Source organism: Marmota flaviventris, chromosome 18 (genome assembly GCF_047511675.1).
Source record: "Marmota flaviventris isolate mMarFla1 chromosome 18, mMarFla1.hap1, whole genome shotgun sequence".
Lineage (NCBI taxonomy): Eukaryota > Metazoa > Chordata > Mammalia > Rodentia > Sciuridae > Marmota > Marmota flaviventris.
In genome coordinates, this window is record NC_092515.1 from 12,624,391 (window position 1) to 12,644,795 (window position 20,405).

The 20,405-nt window shown below is 51.8% G+C and overlaps 2 protein-coding genes across 6 annotated transcripts in view; both read right to left on the minus strand.

The window, feature by feature from the left end:
* Positions 1-2,390: 2,390 nt before the first annotated feature.
* On the minus strand, positions 2,391-15,857 carry Ccdc97 (coiled-coil domain containing 97). 3 transcript variants are annotated; one of them, XR_003580480.2, is made up of 6 exons: positions 13,386-15,857; positions 9,617-10,072; positions 7,041-7,319; positions 6,510-6,639; positions 5,146-5,276; positions 4,315-4,496 (listed from the first exon to the last, which is right to left on the minus strand). XR_003580480.2 is itself a non-coding variant. In XM_027920639.2 (5 exons), the coding sequence occupies exons 1-5, from the start codon at positions 13,429-13,431 to the stop codon at positions 4,376-4,378; spliced, it is 1,032 nt and encodes a 343-aa protein (XP_027776440.1). In that variant the 5' UTR covers positions 13,432-15,857; the 3' UTR covers positions 2,391-4,375. The 3 variants fall into 3 exon arrangements, 2 of the variants coding, with proteins under 2 accessions (XP_027776440.1, XP_027776441.1); XM_027920639.2 differs by lacking the exon at positions 5,146-5,276 and having other exon boundaries at positions 2,391-4,496; XM_027920640.3 differs by lacking the exon at positions 5,146-5,276 and having other exon boundaries at positions 4,315-4,491.
* A 426-nt stretch (positions 15,858-16,283) lies between these two features.
* Positions 16,284-20,405, minus strand: part of Hnrnpul1 (heterogeneous nuclear ribonucleoprotein U like 1) — a 32,570-nt gene continuing 28,448 nt past the window's right edge. For all 3 annotated transcript variants that reach the window (XM_027920636.3, XM_027920634.2, XM_071604168.1), the window contains exons 13-15: positions 19,347-19,636; positions 17,805-17,996; positions 16,284-17,245 (exon numbers count right to left, since the gene is read on the minus strand). In XM_027920636.3, coding sequence (XP_027776437.2) covers positions 17,129-17,245; positions 17,805-17,996; positions 19,347-19,636 — 599 coding nt within the window. In that variant the 3' untranslated portion in view covers positions 16,284-17,128. The remainder of the gene's footprint in view (positions 17,246-17,804; positions 17,997-19,346; positions 19,637-20,405) is intronic.

Consider the following 20,405-nt stretch of genomic DNA (forward strand, 5'->3'; position numbering starts at 1 on the left):
CCCCCCCCCCCCCCCGGGACAGCGCGGCCGTCCGTCGGGGGAAGTCGTGGGGGGAGCCTGGGTTCCGGCTGGAGCCCCGGCTTCCCGTCCGGCCGACGGGCAGGAAGCGGCCGGGGGAGGCCAGCTCAGGCCTTCCTGCCGGCTCCCGGGGATGGGGTCCGTATGGGGGAGGAGCGGGGGAGCCCCCTTCCCGCCAGGTCTCTGGGCGTCCCAGTGCTAGGTGTGGCCTGGTTCCAGTAGGAACTCACAGGTGTGTTCAGGCCCCGTGTGTGCACCTGGAGGCGGGGGGTGTCTCCAGCAAGTGTGGTGGCTCTAAGCCGCTGGTCTGGCACCTCTTGGCCTTTGGTGGGTGGTGGTGGCAGCGGGTGCGCCCCAGCACGTGTTGGGCTCCGTGTCTGTGGCTGCGCTGCATTTCTGTTGAGTGTGTCTGCTGGTTCATGTTTCTGCTGGACACGCTGGGGTACTTTCCATGGGCTCCATGTCCTGGCACTGACTGGTGAGTCTGTGTACCAGTGGGTCGCTAGTTTTTTCTTTTTCCCTCCCCCTCAACATCTTCCCGGTTCTCTTGGTGTAAATTTCTATGTTCTTAGTGTAAATTCAACCTGAAATTTGGGTGTTTTCTGCATGCTTATAGGTCTGTGACAAAGATGTTTCCAGGAGGTGTTGTGTATTTGGCTTTTAAAGGAAGTTTTTGGTACACATGTGTGATTGTTGCCAGTGTCTGTGTGTCTGTACATAAGTTGTTTCTTGTTTTTTTTTTTTTTTTTTTGTGGTGCTAGGAGTGAAACCCGAGGCCTCGAGCCTGTTGGGCAAGTGCTCTACCACTGAGCCCCGCCCCAGCCCTAGTGTGTGATCAGTGTGTGATCCGCGTGTGCCTTGCTGGTATTCTGAGGACTTTTGTGTTCTGCAGATGGTGTGTTTCCAACACGCCTTCCGTGGCTCTTGCAGTCTGTGTGGGAGGCTGTACTTCCGGACTGTGTGGCTTGTGTGTGTCCATCTCAGGGACTGGTATTTTCAGCCTGTGTGGGCAGCTGCAAGCAGGTGGAGTCTGCATTGGTGTCCCCACCTGTAGGCTGGTGGCTCCAGAGTGTGAGAGCGTTGGGAGATCTCAGCAGGGGTGGATGTGGGTCTGTATTGTGTGCCAGTGTTTTCAAGGAAGGGAGACCTCCTGTCCTGTGAAGCCACTGGCATCATCTGGTTGACCAGTGTCCACCCATTGGCCTTTGTGCTGAGTAAGTGGAGGCTGGGTCTGCGGCGTCCCCTTGCCTGCTGGTGCCACGTTGGCTCAGGGCTGGCGGTGGCAGCGGGCAGGGCAGGGCAGGGGCTGTGGTGGGCACTGGCCCCACGCCCGGCCTTGGTATAAATATCCCCAGGCTGCCTGCGGCTGTGTTTACTCGGCCCCAGCCTCGGGCGGCAGCAGCCCAGCAGGTCTGGGGGTGGGGGTGACCAGGCCACAGCACAGACATTTCCTTCTGGCCAGACAGACCCAAAGCCTTACTGCCCCCTCCAGCCTAGGGGCAAGGTGGTGACCCCTAATTCTGGGCCCCCAGCGGAGCTCTGACTTGGACATCCAGTTAGGCTTCCTGGATCTGGGAGACACAGATGGAAATGGGGGCCCAGGGAGGGCTGGGCATGGAGGGACAGGAAAAAATGAGGGTGAAGGCCAGAGGAGGGAGAGAGGGATCGGGAAACAGGGTTAGTGAGACAGTAGCTGAAACCCAGGGGCCCAGGAGAAAAGGACAAATGCAGGAAGAAAAGTGAGAAGGGGGAAAGAAGGAGAAGCAAGGGAAATGGAGGGAGAAGAGGGGCCGGCAGGGGATGGAAAGTCACAGGAAGACGCTGACAGCCGGAGACGCAGAGACCGAATAAGAAGGGGGAGGGAGGGAAGCCAAAGATCTGAAGGAAACAAGAGGAGGGCACGGGGCAGGCAGAGACCTCAACAGACAGGAGCCGAGGGAGGGAGGAGCAGGGAGTCGCTTTGGCTCTGGCAGGACACACAGAGGTGTGGACGTGGGGGGTGGGGGTGGCAGCCAGCAGAACCCGGTCAGAGCCAGGACAGACGGGAGACACGGGGTGGGGGCCGGATGCCCACAGAGGGGCTCTTCCCCAGAGGGGCCCTCCCTCCCTGACTCAGCCTCTCCACCCACCCCATCCCCACAACTGGGAGTGAAGAGAGAGGTGCCCACGGTGGGGGCTGCTCCCAGGGGGGTGTCTCTTGCGTCCCTGCCTGATCCTCTGTCTCCACCTCTCTTCCTGTCTGCTCATCTAATCCCCATCCCTGTGACCGGCTCCACCTCTGTCTCAGCTACAGCGCTCGTCTCTACCATCTGACTAAGGATTCTGACTCAATTGCTGCGCCTCTTGTCGCTCTTACAAAATTACATAACCAATTTACGTATGGCAAAGTATATCACCAACAAATTTAATGATCAAATAGACTAAAGAAAGGCTGATACCTACACCAGGGAAAAGTGCCCATGGAGCACGAACCCAGGAGGCATTCTCATGTCTGGAGCTCCTCTTCCCCAGCGGGGGTCTGGAGTCCAGCCGGCTGGATTATTTTGGGCCCTACTGTTGCATCTCCTCCGGGAGACAGAACTAGTGACACCGACAACAAACACCCTGCACAGGACTGCTGTGCCAACCAGTGACCCTGGCACTGGCTTTTGTGTGGAGATGGCCCCTGTCTGTGAAGGATAGCGCCTGGCTCTTGGGAGGCCCCCTGGTGTCACAGTGTCCAGTCCTCCTCCCACCTCTCTGTCTTGATTGGGTGGCCCCATATCTGACAGGAAGCTGGCAGGATGGTTTCTGGGACCTGGGTTCCCATCTCAGCTCTGCCTCAGAGGCCTGAGTGGCCTTGAAGCATCTGTTCCCGGGCTCCTTGACCAGCTGCAAAAGAGCCAATGTCTGCTTGGAGGCTTCAGCCCAGCATCAGGCACCTGGCGGGGCCTGGCACAGGTCCCGACTGCTTAGCAGCTCTCATTATTTAACAGTTTCTCCATCTGCACATCCACTGCCTCCATTCAGCTCTAACTTTCCATGTCTGGTGCTGATCGTTCTTGACCTAGAGGCCAGGGTCAGGAACCATAGCCCCAGGAGGCGCTTCTGAGGGTCCTTCAAGGCTGGCTAGGGCAGGATGTCACAATTCCTTCTCACAAGTGAAGTGCTCCTGGGCTCAGCCTCATCAACCCTTGGCCTGAGCTACCACCCCCAAAGTGGCCTGTCCTTTCTGTCTGCCGGGGGAGCAAGGGCTGGGTGTGGGGGCATGGGAAGGTGGGATGCCTGGGTTCCCACAGCTATGGCTGAGTCACAGGCGGCCATCTGGCTCCCATTAGCCCAGGGCGGCAGGGGGCTCTGTGGGGCGGGCCCTGTGGCTGGCTGGGGGCAGGGATGCTGCTGGGGCAGGCTGCGTGTGTGGGATGACTCAGGACCCATGATAACAGCCTATGCGTATTTGGGGAGTGTAAACAGGAGAGGGAGAGGGAGGCGGAGGAAGCGAAGGAAGGGAAACTTGTGGCTGGGTGGGAGGGGGTGGGACAGTGGGGTGGGGAGAGTCCCCTTCCCACACCCCAGCTGGCAGGCCCCATGACCCCTAGACCCGTCTCTGTGCAGCCCTCTGGGTCCCCCTTGCTCCCAGCCCCTTGCAGATAGGGCTCTGCTGCTCTCTGCAGCCAGGTCTGGCGGTGTGTGTGTGTTTCTGTGTGCACAGGCACAGGGCGGGGTTGGGGGGGTGACTGAAACCCAGAGAGATAAGGACTGAGACAGAAAGGGACAGAGGCAGCATGAGGCTGAGAGAGAAATGGAATGTACAGGCAGAAAGAACAATGGGCCCAGAGAGAGGCCAGAGGAAAGATGGGAACCTAACAGAAGCAGAGTTGCAGATGCGGCAGAGTTGCAGGGCAGCAGGGTAGAGAGCCAGGAGCCAGAGCAAAGCTGTGTGGGGCCCAGGCACAGCCCCCTCTCCCAGGTTGTTGGGCACTGGAATCACCCTAGCCAGTCCAGCCACCATGGGCCCCACTGGTTGGCCTCAGCCCAGGAGGAACATTTATCCCCTACTGTGGGGACAGAGCCCAGGGCACAGAGTGGGAGAATGGGGGAGGTAGATACAGTGGCCAGACCTGGGAAGAGAGAGGAAGGGGGCAGTGATAGAGGGTGAGAGACAGGAACAGACAGAAGGGACAGGAGAGAGTGGGGAATGAAGAAGGGTAGGGAACTCCAGAAAGAGGTAGTGGTGTTGTTTGATGTGACACCAGACCCCGTGGGGCAGGGGTGCCGCACTGCCGTCCCTCTGGAGAAAGAGTCACTGAGCCGGCCTGTAATCAGCTGCCTTGTTGGGGCTGGGAAGGGTGGGCAGCTGGCTTTGGGGTGGTAGCCATCAGTCCCCATCCAGTTCTGGGCTGGGAGCATCCTCAGGCTCTTCCTCATCAAAGTACCTCTCTTCCTCATCCCGTGCCACAATGTCCAAGTTGTCAAAGTCAGGGTTGTCGTCCACTGTGCTGCAGGGGAAGAAGGCTGTCAGGGAGCCCTGAGAGACTCAGGTCAAGGACATGGGAACCCTCCCTCCCCAAAGGTCAAAGGTCATATGATGGCAGCTGCCAGTTAGAACCAGCACTCAGAGGGGGATGCTATGTCTGTCCAGACTTAAAAGGGAAGGAAACATTTTCCAAGTTAAAGACTCTACATAAAAACTCTCGTTTCTTTTAAAAGCTGGAAGATGTGGCCACACAGGCCCACATGACTGAGGCAGGCGCTGGATGGCTGTGCCTCCCAGAACGCTTAGACACCTCGACTATCCTCACCAGGGTGTGTTACTGCTCTCTAGTCTGGTAGAGGCCAGGGATGAAGCTAAACATCCTACCGCACAGGACAGACCACCCCCCATGACAAAGAACTGCCTGGCCCGAAGGTGGCAGGGGTGCCCAGGTGGAGAAGCCCTCTCCTAAGCCACTAAGTCATCCTCTCGGGCGTAGCTCTAACCCTCACAGGGCTCCTCATCACATTCACTGGGTCACCCAGCCCTGTTCCATCTGAGCTCTCTCCCTCATCTTTCCAAAGCCACATCCACCCTGCTGCTCCTCAGACAAGGCAGGGCCCTGGCACCTGCTGCCCAGCCCCGCTCCTTCCCCGGGTATTTCTGTTTCTTACCCTCACCTCCTGAGGCCCCATGCTCAGAGGTCAGCTCCTCAGGCCCCTCCCCGGCCTCCAGGCTGTGCTTCCTTCTGCTCCTTACCCTGCTTTGCTTTGCTTCAAAGTCTCAGCCCAGTGTCTTTAAGCCCCTGGTGGGGACAATAAGATGTCAGTGCCTGGGGAGGCAAAACTGTCCAATGTCTGCCTTAGATCATGGGCTGCGTGTCATCACATCTTCCAGCTCTATGAAAAGCCAGGCCAGTCTTTGTCTCCCTCACTGGAGGGGACCCTTTCCAGTGGGGAAACCTTTTGCTAGTTTGTTCCCTGCGCGCACCCAGAGCCTGCACACAGCAGACCCTCGGCATCCGCTGAGTGAACGACCAGGTGAGGGGCCTGTGTAGGCTGCTAAGCACATGGCGGGGCTCCACTCCCTACTTCCTCAGGGGCACCTGGCTTGGGAGTAGCCATGGTGCCAGCTCACTGACCAGCCTCCCTCCCCCACCCCCCACAGGGGCTTGGCACTCTGCTCACCACTTCTTGGGTGGGAACTGAGGCCCTGCTGCAGCTGGCAGCAGATCCGCCACATTTGATTTCAGAGTGAGGGGATCCAACAATGGGTCAGCCATGCTCCAGTCCCCAGGTGCTGACCATGTGCTGAGCCTTGAGGTAATGGTGATCATGGTTCCCATGTTAACAGTGAGCCCATCAAAGGCCCGTTTGCAGCCCCAGAGTTCATATGTCATTGAGGCTGGATATGAAACAAGAGGGCTCGCGGCTGCCAGACTGTGTTCAGAACCATGAGGAACGCTGGCTTAGAGGACAAATCATTTACCACTGACTCTGATGCACCAGTTTCCTGTATCCTTATCCTGATGGCAAAATCCTTTTCCTAAGTAGGTGGCCTATGTGTCCTCCCCAACCCCTGGGGCTATACTGTAGGGGCAACCACCACAGGCCCCTCCAGTTGGGGCAGTAACCGTGCCAGGGGTTAATTTCCTGCAGCGAGGAAGTGTGGGGTCCTGGGGAGGCGGCAGAGTTTCCTGGACACATTGGGAGGATTGGGGTAGTGGTTTCCTGCCAGGTCATAGTCACTTGCCAAAATAGAAATGTTTTAATGTTTTATCAATAGTGAGCTACAATGTCAGGCCAGCTCATTCCCTTCCTTACAGATGAGGGGACTGAGAAAGACCAGGCTAGTCCAGGGTCACTTAGCCACTGCCTCTGGTTGATCTGAAACCACAGGGCTGTCTGACCTCTGGGCCCACATCCTGAAACCATTCCAGGGCTCTCATGCAAAACAAAGACAGGTGCATAGGGCCTGTTTGTGGCCCAGGGTCATGGGGTGCCAGGCTGGGGGAAGGGAAGGCAGGGCCCAGGAGCACCTGTAGTCAAAGTCCCCATCCTTGCCGTCTAGGAAGCGCTGGTGCATCCGGCTGGTGAACTCCTCCCGTAGGATCAGCCTCTCCTCCGAGTCGGGTACCCAGGTTTCTGAGTCTTTGCCTGCTCTCTGATCTGTGGAGGGAGACACCATGGGAGGGTGGCCTGAACATGTTCACACAGAACTGTTGCTTCTGTGCTCTGCCCAGCTAGTCCCAGTGGCACAGAGAACACAGAGGTGACTGAGATAGTCTGGGTCCCCCAGGGGTACACATCAAACACACGACAATGCAGTGCTCTGAAAGCTATATATCAGGGTCAGGACAGACCTGAGGGTGGAGAAGGAAGACCTTCTTAGGAGAGGGACAGGCATGATCAAAAGCTTGGAGTGAGGGATCCTTCAAAAAGTGCAGGGTAGGGAGGCTAGATGCTAGAGATGGGAAGGGCGGGCAGGGTAACACGTCAGGCTGGGCAGACTGAGGCCTGGCTCAGGGCAGGTGTCCAAACACTGGGGTCTCCTTGCTGTTGGCCCTCACCTTCTTCATCACTATCTTCCTCCTCTTCTTCCTCCTCCAGGCAGGCCTCCTCCTCCTCTTGCTGCTGGAGCAGCCGCTGCTGCAGCTCTCGCTCCTGGTAAGACTGGAGCAGTAGGTCGGAGAGTGGGCAGGCAGGTGTGCCGGGGGAGCCAGGTCTGGGGTGCTGGGGCACTGGGGCGCGGGCACTGAGCTCCTCCTGGGTGAGGTACTGCCCAATGTACTGCTCATAGAGCAGGGGTGCCCGGAACCGCATCTGCTCATCACTGAAGTACTCACCCCCTGCAAAGATGAGAGCCAGAGTGGGTGTGTCTGTAGTAGATTTGTGGTCGTGCTTGTAGGAAGATGTGTACACACACAAGTCTGTGTGTACGTAGGCGCGCATGCTGCACGCTCACATGCGGATGCAGAGGGAAATATGCAGATATATGAGGCTATGGACATGAATACTCATGCTTGTGCTGAGTATGCGCACAATCAGGCCTGCATCTACCTGTGTATTCATGTGTCTGCACGTGTGTGTGTGTGAGGGTGGGCCTAGAACATGTGGGTTTTTGAGGTGCTAGTTGTACAACTGTGCCTAGACAGGATTCAAAAGCTGCTGCCCATGGATGCACGTGTATGGTCACATGTGTACAAACATCCCACTATGTGCCTTAGCATACTGTCCACTGGTACCTATGTCTGGGGATTGGCACATAGGACAACACAAACCAGCTGCATGTGCATCGTATGCCTGTTTGCTGAGCCTGCTTGGCTTGGCTGTCTGGGTACAAGCCTGGACAAGCCTACACTGCTGGGCACGTATGTGTATCCATCCATGTGGATCTGGGTATGTGTGCTAGCACAATTGGGTCAGGGGAGGCGTTTATCTGCCTGTGGGAGTGCCTGGCAGGGGCAGGGCTGTCCTGTAGTGGCAGCAAGCACCAGATCTAACCTCTTCCCAGGGTGTTCCTTTGTGCAGCTTCCCTCTCAGGTGGGCCTGGTTTCTTCACCCAGGTCCTTTGCATCTCCTGGCTGTCTCTTCCTGAAGGAGTGGCATTGTCCCTCAGCTAACAGTTAAACCTGACCACAGCTCTTCCCACCTATGGGTCCTAGTTCTGACTCCAGAGTCCAGGGGCCCAGAATCCACCCAGAATCCTGACCTGTACAGCACTGTGGTCTGTGATTGTCCCTATCTTGCTCAGCATTCCCAGTCCTGCCATCTCCTCATCCCTATCTATTTCTAGCATCTTCCACCAGATTTTTTTAAAAAAATATTTTATTAGTTGTCAATAGACCTTTATTTATTTGTATGTGGTGCTGAGGATCAAACCCAGTGCCTCACACATGCTAGGTGAGCACTCTACCACTGAGCCACAGCCCCAGCCCTGCATCTACCTGTGTAGATTCTCTTTTTATCCCTCCTCCCTAGCTCAGACTGTCTCCCTCTTTCACTCTAGGTCCCTTGGTCTCTCTCCTTCTCCTGCTTTTTCCCTGCCTCTCAGTTTCCACATTTAACCCCACCTCCTTCCTTCATCCATTCATCCTCCTCCTTTCTTCATTCTTATTCACCTGTTCGTCCCTGTGTTACTCTTCCTGTATCAATCTCTCTACAACTTGGGTCTTCCTCCTAATCAGAACTTAACTCACTTTCTACTTCATTTGCCCTTGTCTTTTAACTGGTTCTGGGAGTCTAGGTCACAAGATACTTTTAATTATGTCCTGGTCAAAAAGGCACCAATTGTTGGCAGTGGTGCATGCCTATAATCTCAATGGCTTGGGAGGCTGAGGCAAGTTCAAAGCTAGCCTCGGCAACTTAGCGAGACCCTGTCTCAAAAAATAAAAATAAAAAAAGGGCTGGGGATGTGGCTGAGTGGTCAAATGCCCCTGTGTTCAATCTCTAGTATGAAAAGAAAAGAAAGAGGGCTGGGGATGTGGCTCAAGCGGTAATGCGCTCGCCTGGCATGCGCAGGGCTGCTGGGTTCGATCATCAGCACCACATAAAATAAAATAAAGAATGTTTTCCGGGGCTGGGGATGTGGCTCAAGCGGTAGCGCGCTCGCCTGGCATGCGTGCGGCCCGGGTTCGATCCTCAGCACCACATACAAAGATGTTGTGTCTGCCGAAAACTAAAAAATAAACATTAAAAAATTCTCTCTCTCTCTCTCCCCCTCCTTCTCCTCTCTCTCTTTAAAAAAAAAAAAAAAAAAAAGAATGTTTTCCTTCATGGTTCTCATGTGTTTTTTTCAAGAAGACCCTTTTGTCCCCAAAGTCATAAATATTCCCTTTGGTTTCCACTGGTGCCTTTGGGCATGGGGTGAGTTTTTCCTTAGGGACAACCAATGATGACAATGCAATGATCATACAGTTGTGTGTCATCTACTAAATTCTGTCATCTACTAAATTCTAAGTTCACTGTGTCCCCCATTTTCTTGCTCAGGCTCCTGTCCTCTCTGCCTTACGTTATGACAGACATTTCTCTGTCTCTCCCTGTGTCCCCCAGGATCTTTGTCTGTGCTCCTGCTCTCCTGCCCTTATTTCTCCCTCCCTCCATCTCCACTTCCCATCTCCACCCCTCACCCATCAGCGCCCCACACCTTGGATGAGCTCACGCAGTGCAGCATAGCGCCGGTTACGCAGGCGGGTACGCAGGGTGCGTGGCCTAGCAGTGCCCTGCCGGGCCACCTCAGCACAGTAGAAGTCAGCACGGTGGTCACCACGCAGGTGGCCAAAGCAGGCCAGGTGCTCCTCTCTGAGGCTTGTGCGGAAGCGCTCCAGGAACACTAGTGGCTTCTCATGGTACAGCTGGCCCAGGATGGCCACCTTCTCACGTTCTGTCAAGTCGGGCTCACCCTGCTGCTGGCTGCACACAGGCAGGCGGCTGGCAGCCACAGCATGCAGCATGGCGCTGACTGCTGCATTCTCAGCCCCGGGGATGTCACTGTCCAGGGCCCCTGGTGGGCTCTCTGCTGCTTCCACCTTGCCCTCTGGTCTAGATGGGACTGGTGTCCAGGCCAGCTCACCCCAGTGCCCAGGTTTGGGCTCCGTGTGGCCTGTGAGGAGATGGGAGACTCGTTAGTTCAGGGATGGAGTGCGGAAAGGGGCAGAGGGAGGGTTTGGTGCTCACTTACTCAGTTCCTATTTATGATGAACCTATTATATTCTAGGCCCTAGAGAGACCACAGTGAGCAAGAGGTTGACATTTTAGTGGGAACACAGACAATTAACATAATTACTGAAAAAAATGTAGTGTTAGGTGTTTCCCTGGCTATGAAGAAAAACAAAGAAGGAAGGGGGAAGTTAATGGAGGATGGCTGCAATTTTAATGGAAGGGTCACAGAAGACTGCAAAAAAGTGACATCAGAGCAGAGACCTGAGGTAAGGAGTCACTTAGTCATGAGACTTCTGGGGTAAGAAAGTTCCAGGCCAAGGAAATTGCCCATGCAAAGACCTTGAGGCCTGACTTACTGATTTACTCAATTCTTTGTCACTTGTTCATAAAATTATGAATACATTTACTAACTTGTTCACCTACCCATTCATTCATTTTCTTATGCATTCACACATTCATGTTTTAGCAACTCTACATCTGTGAGGCCCTGAGTTCAACAATGCAGAGGATTCACAGGAGGAATCCAGTCTAACTCCTGCCCTCATGGAGCACCCAGTCTTATGTAGGAGACAATCAAGATCAAACATAGTACACATGCTGGGTGTGGTGGTCCACACCTGAAATCCCAGTTATTTGGGAGGCTGTGGCTGGAGAATTGCAACTTCAAGGTCAGCCTGGGCAATTTAGCAAGACCCTTAAAATAAAATGACAAGAGCTGGGGATGTAGCTTGGTGGCACAGCACCCCTGAATTCAATCCTCAGTATTAAAAAAAAAAGAAAAAAGAAAAGTGTGGGGGGGGGGAAGGAAGAAGAAAGCTGGACACTGGGGAAACTCTGGTAAGAGTTATTTCCTAAGTGTGGTGGGAGCTGCAGCAAGACTACAACAAGCAGGGATACGTCAAAATAAGAAGTGGAGACAACTCTTTCAACTCTTTTAAGTAGCTTGCCTGGGATGGGGAGGACACAGGGGATGGTGGTTGCAGGTTTCTTGGGTGTCAACTGAGCAAGAGAAGACAGCTAGAGCAGGGGATGTGGAGGACGGGGAGGGAAAGTAGGGGAGGGCTGGGAAGATGCTCATTAGGCTGAGAGCACAGGCCATGGAACCGAAAGGCTAGAAGGTGAGGGAGGCGTCCAGGATAAGGTCCAGGGCTCTGGATTAGAGATGGCCAAATCATCCCTAAGACAGGGACATGGACAAGAAACAGGTCTGGCACATGGAAGTTATGATGCGCCCAGGGGATGTTTAAGGGAGGTATCTAAGACTGCTGGGACCCAGGTCTCCAGACACCTCAGAGGAGAAGTGCTGGGCTGGAGGCAGAGTTGTGGGTGTCCTCAGAGTCAAGATAGGAAGTGGGGGTAGGAGAGAGTATGTGAGCGATGACAGGGAAGAGAGGCCAGGAAGAAGGACTGAGTCGATGGGATGAGACTATAACTGTGAAAGTCAAAAACTGGCTTCCCCAGGGCCGGGACTTTGGCTTAGTTGGTAGAGTACTTGCCTCGCATGCACAAGGCCCTGAGTTCAGTCCCCAGCAGTGTGTGCAAGCGCGTGCGCGCATACACACACCCACATACCCACACACTCACAAAGAAAAAAAAAGACAAAAACACTGGCTTCCCCAAAGAGCTGTATCTTAATTTCTGGAACCTGACCAGTGCCTTTAATATGGAGGAAAAAAATGGCGGAGGGGGGGAGGGTGTGTGTGGGGGTTCTTCACAGACATAAGTAAATTAAGGCCCTTGAGATGGAGAAATTTTTCTGGAGTATGTATCCAGGTGTGTCCTAAACATAATTACAAGAGTCCTATAAGAGAGGTTGAAGAAGATCTGACGCAGAGCAAAACGCAGTGTAAAGGAAGAAGCAGAGACTGAAGTGATGTGGCCACACGCCAGGAATCACAGAAGCCATCAGTGGCTGGGAAGAGGCAAGAAACAGCCCAGAGCCTGTGAGGGGACCCTATGACACCTTGGTTTCAGTCCAGTGATACTGATTTTAGACTTCTGGCCTTCAGAACAGTGAGAAAATAAATTTCTGTTATTGAAGACACTGAGTTTATGGCAATTTGTTTTAGGAGCCACAATAAACTAAGGCAAAGGCTCAGAAGCAGCAACCTGAGAGGAAGAAAGTCCGAGTGCGGTGGGGGTACACGTAAAAGAATGGAGGAGCCAATAGCATGAATCCTCCAAGTAATCGAGTAAGGAAGAAATTGGATGCAGTGACTGTTTAAACCGTATAGGGACAAGTCACTGGGGAACCTTAATCAGAGCAATTTGGGAGAGTAAAGCCAGACTACAGTGGATAGGAAGTAAGGGAATGGAGGCAAATGTACATGACTCTGGAGAAGATAGATGGTGTCTGGAAGGCAGCATGGGGCCAAAGGAAAGATTTTCTTTTTAGGTTAGAAAAAATATTTTTATAGACTGGGCATGTAGCTCAGTGATAGAGTGTGTGCTTGGCATGCGCAAAGCCTGTGGTTATCAATCCTCAGCGCCAACAAATAAAAAGATTTTTTAAAAACCCTAAAATTTTGTTATGAAAAATTTCAAACACAAAATTAGAGTACACTGACACCCCTCCCCCTACATTCATATAGCCACCATTCACTTCAACAATCACCAGTTCTTAACCAGAACCAATTTCAACCAATTTCCCAACTACCCCTCACTCCACATCAGATTGTCTGAAGAAATGGACGACTTTTATGATGAGCAAGACAAAAGCATTTTAGATTCTAAGGGGAACGTACCAGAAGAAGTAAAAGACACTAAGATGCAAGGGAGAGAGAGACACGAGCGAGCAAAGAAATGCAGTAAGAACTTTGAAGAGGCAGACTAGATTATGGCCTTGGCAGAAAGGGGTTAAAATGAAATGGGGCTGTTAGTCTCGGGTAAATAGTTTGTTTTGAGACCGGCGGAAGGTTAACGTGGGCCAAGAGAAAGCTGTTTGGCCCAGGGAAGGTAACTGTGGGAAGACTGGCCGAGGGCAGGGGAGAGGTTTTTGATAAGGAAAACGGGTTGGCCTGGAGCGTGGAAGGGGATGAACTAGGAAGAGGTTAATTTCGGAGAAGAATGGAGAGAAAGGAAGTCAACCGCAACAGGAGCGAGGAAAATATGCAAAATGATGGACCGGACAGGTAAGGTGGAGGGCAGGTGTTCCCTTATAAAGAGTCCTCCTTCGCGTTCCCACGGAATCATTTCCTTGTGACACCGCAACTGCATTCCTCGCAACTGCAGTCTCCGCGTGGCAAGTACCTTACCTTCATCGGGTTCCTTTGTCGCCACCTCCGCCGCCACAGCCTCCATCCAGAGTCTCTCCGATTTAACCGCCGCCGCAGTCTCCGCACACCAATCTCAATCCCACGTACTCAGAGACACTTCCGGCAGTGCACTGTACAATGGCCGGGTGTTCCTACGCGTCCGGGTACCGAAGTTCCGGCTCGAAGGAGGATCTTCCTCTGCGCATGCGTCTGCCTTGGTCCCGCCCTCTGTAGCCAGGAAGGAAAGGGGCGCAGGGTTGAAAGGGCGTTCAGCTTCTCGTGTCTGAAACTGGAAAATCTGGAGGAACCCTAACCATGGTTGATTTGTTCATTGCTGTGACTCTTAACTCCTGGCGTATTATATTTGGGATGAATGGTTGGGCGACCACCCTCCAGGACCTGGAGCTGTTACAGTAATTTTTTTTTTTTTTTAAAAAGAGTTTGTGCTTTTTTAGACCCGTTTCTTCACCACCTCATGGAATATTTCTAAGTCTTGACTTATTTATCATCACACCCACTCCCTGGCTAGCATGAGATGGGTGGTGAGGTGGGGGATAAAATTGCCCCTCTGTACTTCCAGAACCTGGAGGAACTCTGCAGATGTGAAGGAAGAACAACGGTGGGCCTGATTTGCCCTAGGGGTTGGGAAGGGACTATTAATATTTAGGGGGTCTCTTACCAGCAGACAGGCATGTTACTAGTGACCACCACGAGTGGCCTGGGGGTCTGAGGAAGTCACCCTCCCCAGGCTGGCTCAGAGGTGGCTTCTTTCTGAGAGGGAGGCAGACAAGGCTGAGACCTGAAGGATCAGGAATGCAAGTTTAGAAGGGTCTCAGGCAGGGTGGCTGGCCTGGTTAGTTCTTGTTGCTGTAAATACTTCAGTATGGTCGAAGAATATGAAAGGGGTTCCAACTCTGACATTAGAAAATTTGAGAAATTTTAAACTTCTTTTTAGAAGGAGGGCCAGTACTGGGATTGCACCTAATACCCTACCACTAAGTTATATCCTCAGCCCTTTTATTAAAACTTTTTTTTTTTTGGTAGTGTGGATTTAAACCTAGGGGCACTTTACCATCGAGTTTCATCTCCAGTCCTTTTTGAGACAGGGTCTTGCTATGCTGCTGAGGCTGGCCTTGAACTTGCAATTCTGCCTCAGCCTTATGAATTGCTGGAATTACAGGCTTGCACAACTGTGTCCAGCTAGTGTCATGAATCCTCAATACACATTTTCCCAAGGTAGAGTCTCATGGCATTTTGTATAGGTTCCAAAGAAATTTGTAATTCCCCAGAATGAATCGCTGAAGTTCAAAAGGGAAGCTGAAAGAGCTGAAGCCATTAAGGTCACCAGGTGCCAGGCCACATGGTGCCTGAATAAACTGTATTAAGCAACTTGAGCTCCTTTAACCTGCAAGGATCGGAGAAGGGGATAAGGGTAAGGGACTGCAGAGATCTGTAAGCTGGTATCATAATCCAGAGACTGGCTGAGACCAAACAAAAGGAAGAACTTCCTAGTTTGCATTCTCTCAGGACCTGGGAGATGTGGAAGACAGACCTTGAGGTCCCTTTTTGCCACACCCCATAGGCAGGAACAACACAGATGTATCACCAAGGGAGGCCAGCAGAGGGTGCTGTTGCCTAGCACAAGCATCTGTCACGAAGGGGACTTCCCAGCTAAGGGGACCCAGAGCAGTGAAGGGATCACTCTAGCTAGGGTCCCTTTTAGCTGCCAACAGTAGCCCCTTCTCATGTTTAGATGCCCCATTTTAGACCTCAAGACTAGTCAGCCTCCCCTCTCCCTTGTTTTTATAGGCAACACAGCCTTCAAAAGGCTTGGAGCTCTAGTGAGGATAGTTGAGCCCGCCACTCCTGTGCTCTGGCACTCTCCCCCATAACATGCAAGGAACACATTATGTATTGAAAGAATGGAGAAACGAAAATGGAAAGGACAATAGTTAGGGAGATGCAACCCCAAAGTTCACCCCTATTAATTCCCCTTCCTCCAGAAAGGGAGAGCCATCCCCTCACACCAACCCAGGATTTCATCAACCACTGTGCTGTCACTGGCAATACTGCAGTGGGAGCTCTGTGAGGAGTCAGAGATGCACTGGCCATGCTGTACCCCTAGCTTTGCAGGATGGTTGAGGGACAGAATAGATTCCCATTATATACTGGCTGAGAAATGAAATTCTTGGAATTAGTTTGGACCACAAGAAACAGGCAGGGCCAACAGAAGGCAACACACACACACACCAGACTTGAGGTGTCTGGTCAACCAATATCCAGTGACAGCCCTGAACAAACCACTCCTGTTCTCTCTCACCAGTCTTGCCTGTCCCTCTGTGCCTCTGTACCTGTTCCACACCTTCTAATAAAATACTCCCATGAGGATTTGGGATTATGAGAAGTTTTGAGAACCACTTTTAAAAGAGCTACTGAAATCTTGGAATAAAGGGATATACTTAGCACCAAAATCCAGGCCAGGCAGAGGAATCCCTCAATGTTTAATGGATAAGTAAATAATTTCCCCTTGAAAAAGCCTCCCCACCCCAATTAAAGGTCAACTGCAGTAACACTTCAGGGTTTTGATCCTGCTTCCTTCCTGCTAGGAGGTGCCATGTCATTTATTGAAGGAAAACAAAACAAACAAAACAAAACAAAACAGGGCAAACACATTTCTTAATAAGTGCAGTTTGTTAAAATCCTGTTAAAACATGGGTAAAGGGGAAGTAAGAATAATCAAAGTATATCACTGTAGGAAAAACTTGAGGTCTGGCACCTGGGAGGGCACTGGAGAGGAGGCTGTGGGGGAAACTTCATATTCTGAAGGGAAAGAACCCCCCACTTCCCTTCACCCTCTCACCCGCTTAATCCCACCAGAAACTACCAAGACGCCCAGAATAAAAGGTTTCAAGTTCAATAGTCACACTCTCTCCAAATACAAAAAGCAGTTACAATTCAACTGAACACAGAAGCTTGTGTGCAAAGTTACGGGGAACTGAGACATCATATAAAAAGTTAGGTTAAAGATGATTCTGTGGTTTTTTTTGTTTGTGTGTTTTGTTTTGTTTCGAGGGTGTGGCTCTTCCTCGGTCACCTGAACTCAGCAAAGAAATGGTTATTTTGATGAAGTATCAACGGCCAACCCACAGTAAAAACAGACAAATTCTAAAAATTAAAAAAAAAGCATAATTACCAAAAAAATATGTTGCTGCTTCCTCCCTCCACATTTGCTTTTTAAACTTTTTTTTTTTTTTTTTTTAAGTTTTTGATTTTTTTTTTTTTTTTTTTTAATCCTGAAAAGTAGACAGTAAAACAGCTCCTGGAAGAATTTACAACCAACTGCATGAGGGTCTGGGAAGCTGAGGGGCTGGAGCAGGGCTGGGAGGAACAAACAGGAAGGGGTCTTCCCCTTAGTCACTGTGGCCTCACTGATGACCAAGGGAAAGAGGGATTTTCAGTCAAAAAGGGGCAAGGAGGAAAAGGAAGAGGTGGGAGATGGAGGGGACAAACAAAATAAAAGGTCACTGTTGCCTGTTTGAATCCAGAGAAAAATGCCTGGCCTGTGGGGGAGAAGACCCCTCCCCCAAAGGAGAGGCAGTGGGCTGGAGGGAGGCAGCTCTGGGATGACCCCATCCCCAGCACCACAGGACCCGGTGGGGGTAGAGGAGGGGCCAGAGAAGGGGCCGAGGCAGGCGCTGGTGCAGGAAGCCGGCAGTGGCCCCGGGAGCCTCCAGACACACTGGCTACTGTGTGCTTGTGCCACCCTGTGTGCTGCCGGAGTAGCTCCCGTAGTCGTAGTTCCCATAGTATGGCGGCCACTGGCCCTGGTTCTGATAGTACTGGTTCCACTGCTGGGCATACTGGAGAGAGAGACCAAGAGCACCAATTTGTCCTTCATCCACTCTACATTTTACTCCTCCCCTGGCCAACCCTTGCCTAGGTCAGTGATAGCCAGCAACACGTGGGACCCCTGACAGAATCAAGGCACCTTGGGAAGACAAACAGCTGACCCGATGCCACATGGGTGGAAATTTAAGAACCGAAGCCCAGGTCTCCTGGCTTGTCAACCCAGTGTCTTTTCAAATGTAGCTAAATATCATATTTAAAAAAAAACAGGTATGGTGGCCTAAGCACCAACTTGAGGCAGGACTTGGAGCCCCCTAGCCATGGTGCTGAAGCAAGATTTGGAAGCCCTGCTCTGCCAGCCCTTCCCTTTTGTTTGCTGCACCATGGACAGAGTAGGACACCATTTATTTAGAAACCAGTGCAGACATGTTCACCAAATAGACTGGCTGAACCACAGTTAATTTTGACTGCCAGTTAATTTCAGGGATAAGCAGGGGCTATAATCTTAAAAAACATCCCCAGGAGGGGCCCATGGAACCCTCTCCATCCCATTGGAGCCTGACTGGTACCTACCTGCTGATACTGGTTATAGCTGGGCTGAGGGTAGGTCTGTGCGGTGGGCGGTGGTGGCGGAGTATAGGGGGCCGGGTTGTAGCCACCGTAGCTTCCATAGTTGTAGGCAGGTGGTGGCGGAGGTGGAGGTGGTGGGGCTGTATAGCCCTGGCTATAACCTCCCTGGTTGTAGGGTGGCTGGCTGTAACTCGGCTGGAAAATAAGAGAAAAAGACCGAATTCTATGAAGCAGCCAGTTCACAGCTGGGATTGACAAAGGGCTTTTGTAAGCAGTGAGCCCACAAAGGCACTTCCCTGGTGGAGGCTATTTAGGACTGAGAAGGTGAATAAGCTCTGACATGGTAGGACAGGTTAGGATGAAGCGCCAGTCCTAGGGCTGTATTTGGGACTCTTAATTCCAGCTTTGAGATCCTGGGTGAGTAAGGCACACGGCATTTCTTGAAATCCCAGTTTTGTTTTGTGTAAAATGAGAATCACAACAGAACTACTCCTTCAGATTGTCTTGCTGAATGTATTCAACATGTTGGTCATGTGATAAATGGTAGTTGTTACTCAAAGATCTGAGAAAAACAGTAGTGACAATTACTGTTTCTCATGTATAAGCTACACCATTAATTCCTTTAATCTTCAAGTCAACTGTGATGTGAAATGGAAGCCAAGGCTCAAGAAGGTAAAATCACTGATCCAAGGTTAAATAGCTGAAGGACTGACTCCAGGTTTACCTAGTCCCAGAGCCTCAACCACTAAGCTACGGTACCCTCTCTCTTACAACAAACCTTGGAAATGAGTTCTACTAATACCTATACTCCTTTATGGGAAAATAAGGCTCAGGCAGATGAAGCCAATTGTCCAGGGACATAAAACCAGGTCATTATGGGGCTGGGGTTTGAACTTATGCCTGACCAACTCCTACCCTAGGAAATGTTCTAACTAGACTGGAACTGGGAAACACTCATCTGTTTCCTGGCAGCTGCTCCCAGAACTGGCATAAGGAAGGTGCTCAGGAAATGGCTGTGCAATAAACAGACTGCCCTAGTCAGCAGGAACCTATGTGCACCATAGGTGACTGAGCAATGACTTTCCAAGAACTGGAATAGAGCCCAGAAGCTGCATAGGGCTGGTGCTCTCAGCACAAAGTTCCAAACCAACTGTGGGGCACTGGTCTCCAAACCCTATGACAAGAGATCATCTCTTTTCAGCCTGAACAAAGCATGACTCTAACTGAGGACTTTCTTGGGGATCGGGTGAGGCTAGCAACAGCCAAGAGACATAAACATGTGCTGGAGAGACCAGCGCTTCTAGCTCATTCCTGAGGATGATAGAAGGAGGGGGAAGTTCTGAGCAGGGCTTATTTACTCCCTGGTTTTGGGGAGACTTGGCAATGTCCAGGGTCAGCTCGGTGAAGAGCACTGCCAGGAAGAAAGGAGGACAGGTTGCAGGGAAGAGTGGAGGCTGTGGCTCAAGCATGTGTTGGCAACTCCCTCAGACCCATGGCCTCTCCTATGTTAAAAGCACATGTGTGAACAAATCTGTGTTCCCTCACCTGTGGGGGGCTATAGCTGCTGACCGTAGGGGTGCTGGTATTAGCGCTTGAGCCAGGGATGCTGCTGCTCTTGTTGTAGCTGCCAGCACCTGGTGGGTTACGAGCAGGGCTATAGCTGGGTGGTGGCGGCGGCTGCTGGGGTGGTGGTTGTGGTGGTGGTGGCTGCTGTGGTGGTGGCTGCTGCTGGGGAGCCCGGTTATAGCTGCCTCGGTTGTTGGAGTTGTTGTTATCCCGGTTGTTGTTACCCCAGCGGTTCTGGTTGTAGCCACCACCTCCACTGCGGTTGAAACCTGTATTGGAGAAATCAGCAGGAGAGGGAGGCCCTATCATTCTCAATGCACAGCCTCCAGGACCTGGCCTGCCTTGGTGACTGCTATGGCTCCCGGCATGGTCAATCAGGCCCAGAGGCTGTTCAGTTAAAGTGAATGACTAAGCAAACCCCCTGGCTTCTCCAGAGCCCTGGCATGCTCCCCGCTCTGATAACAACAGGTCATCATTGTCTGCTGGCAGGTTTGTCTCCTCTCCTGGCCTGTGAGCCTAGGGAGACAGAAATCAGGGCTATCCTGGCTGTGTGTTATTGTGTTTTGCATTTCAACACACAAACAAACTGGAAAGAGATGTTCAGGAAGAATGCACCAATGGCAGCCATGAACAAGTCAGATCAAGTCCTCTTCAGGCTTGGTCTGAAGGTCTTTTTGCTGTTGTCTTGGGCCTAGAACTCTCTCACACTCCTCCTGGCCAACTCCTATTGGGCCTGTGGACCTCAGCTGTGACATTAACTCCTCAGGAGATCTTTCCTGAGCCCTGGTGTCTTCTTGCAGGTTGGTTCAGGGTCATCTCAGGTCACAATATCCTTGGGCTTTCTCATTAAATTATTTGGGCCATAGCTATGTCCCCAGAACTATTCAGCACAAGCCTGAGACAGAGGAGAGCTAGAACATATTTGTTAAATTATGAATAAAGACTTTTTATAGAAAGCAGCACTCACTAAAAACTTGGACTCTGGATCATTGAATACCAGTTCTGGTTTAAGCTGGGTGATGCTAGGCAAATTAACTT

Excerpts from the sequence above, each read along its gene's own strand:
- Ccdc97 (XM_027920639.2), bottom strand. The coding sequence starts at position 13,431 with ATGGAGGCTGTGGCGGCGGAGGTGGCGACAAAGGAACCCGATGAAG. Across the intron at positions 6,640-7,040 it reads GGAAGATAGTGATGAAGAAG|ATCAGAGAGCAGGCAAAGAC; the intron begins GTGAGGGCCAAC and ends CTCCCTCCACAG. Across the intron at positions 4,497-6,509 it reads GATGGGGACTTTGACTACAG|CACAGTGGACGACAACCCTG; the intron begins GTGCTCCTGGGC and ends CTTCCCCTGCAG.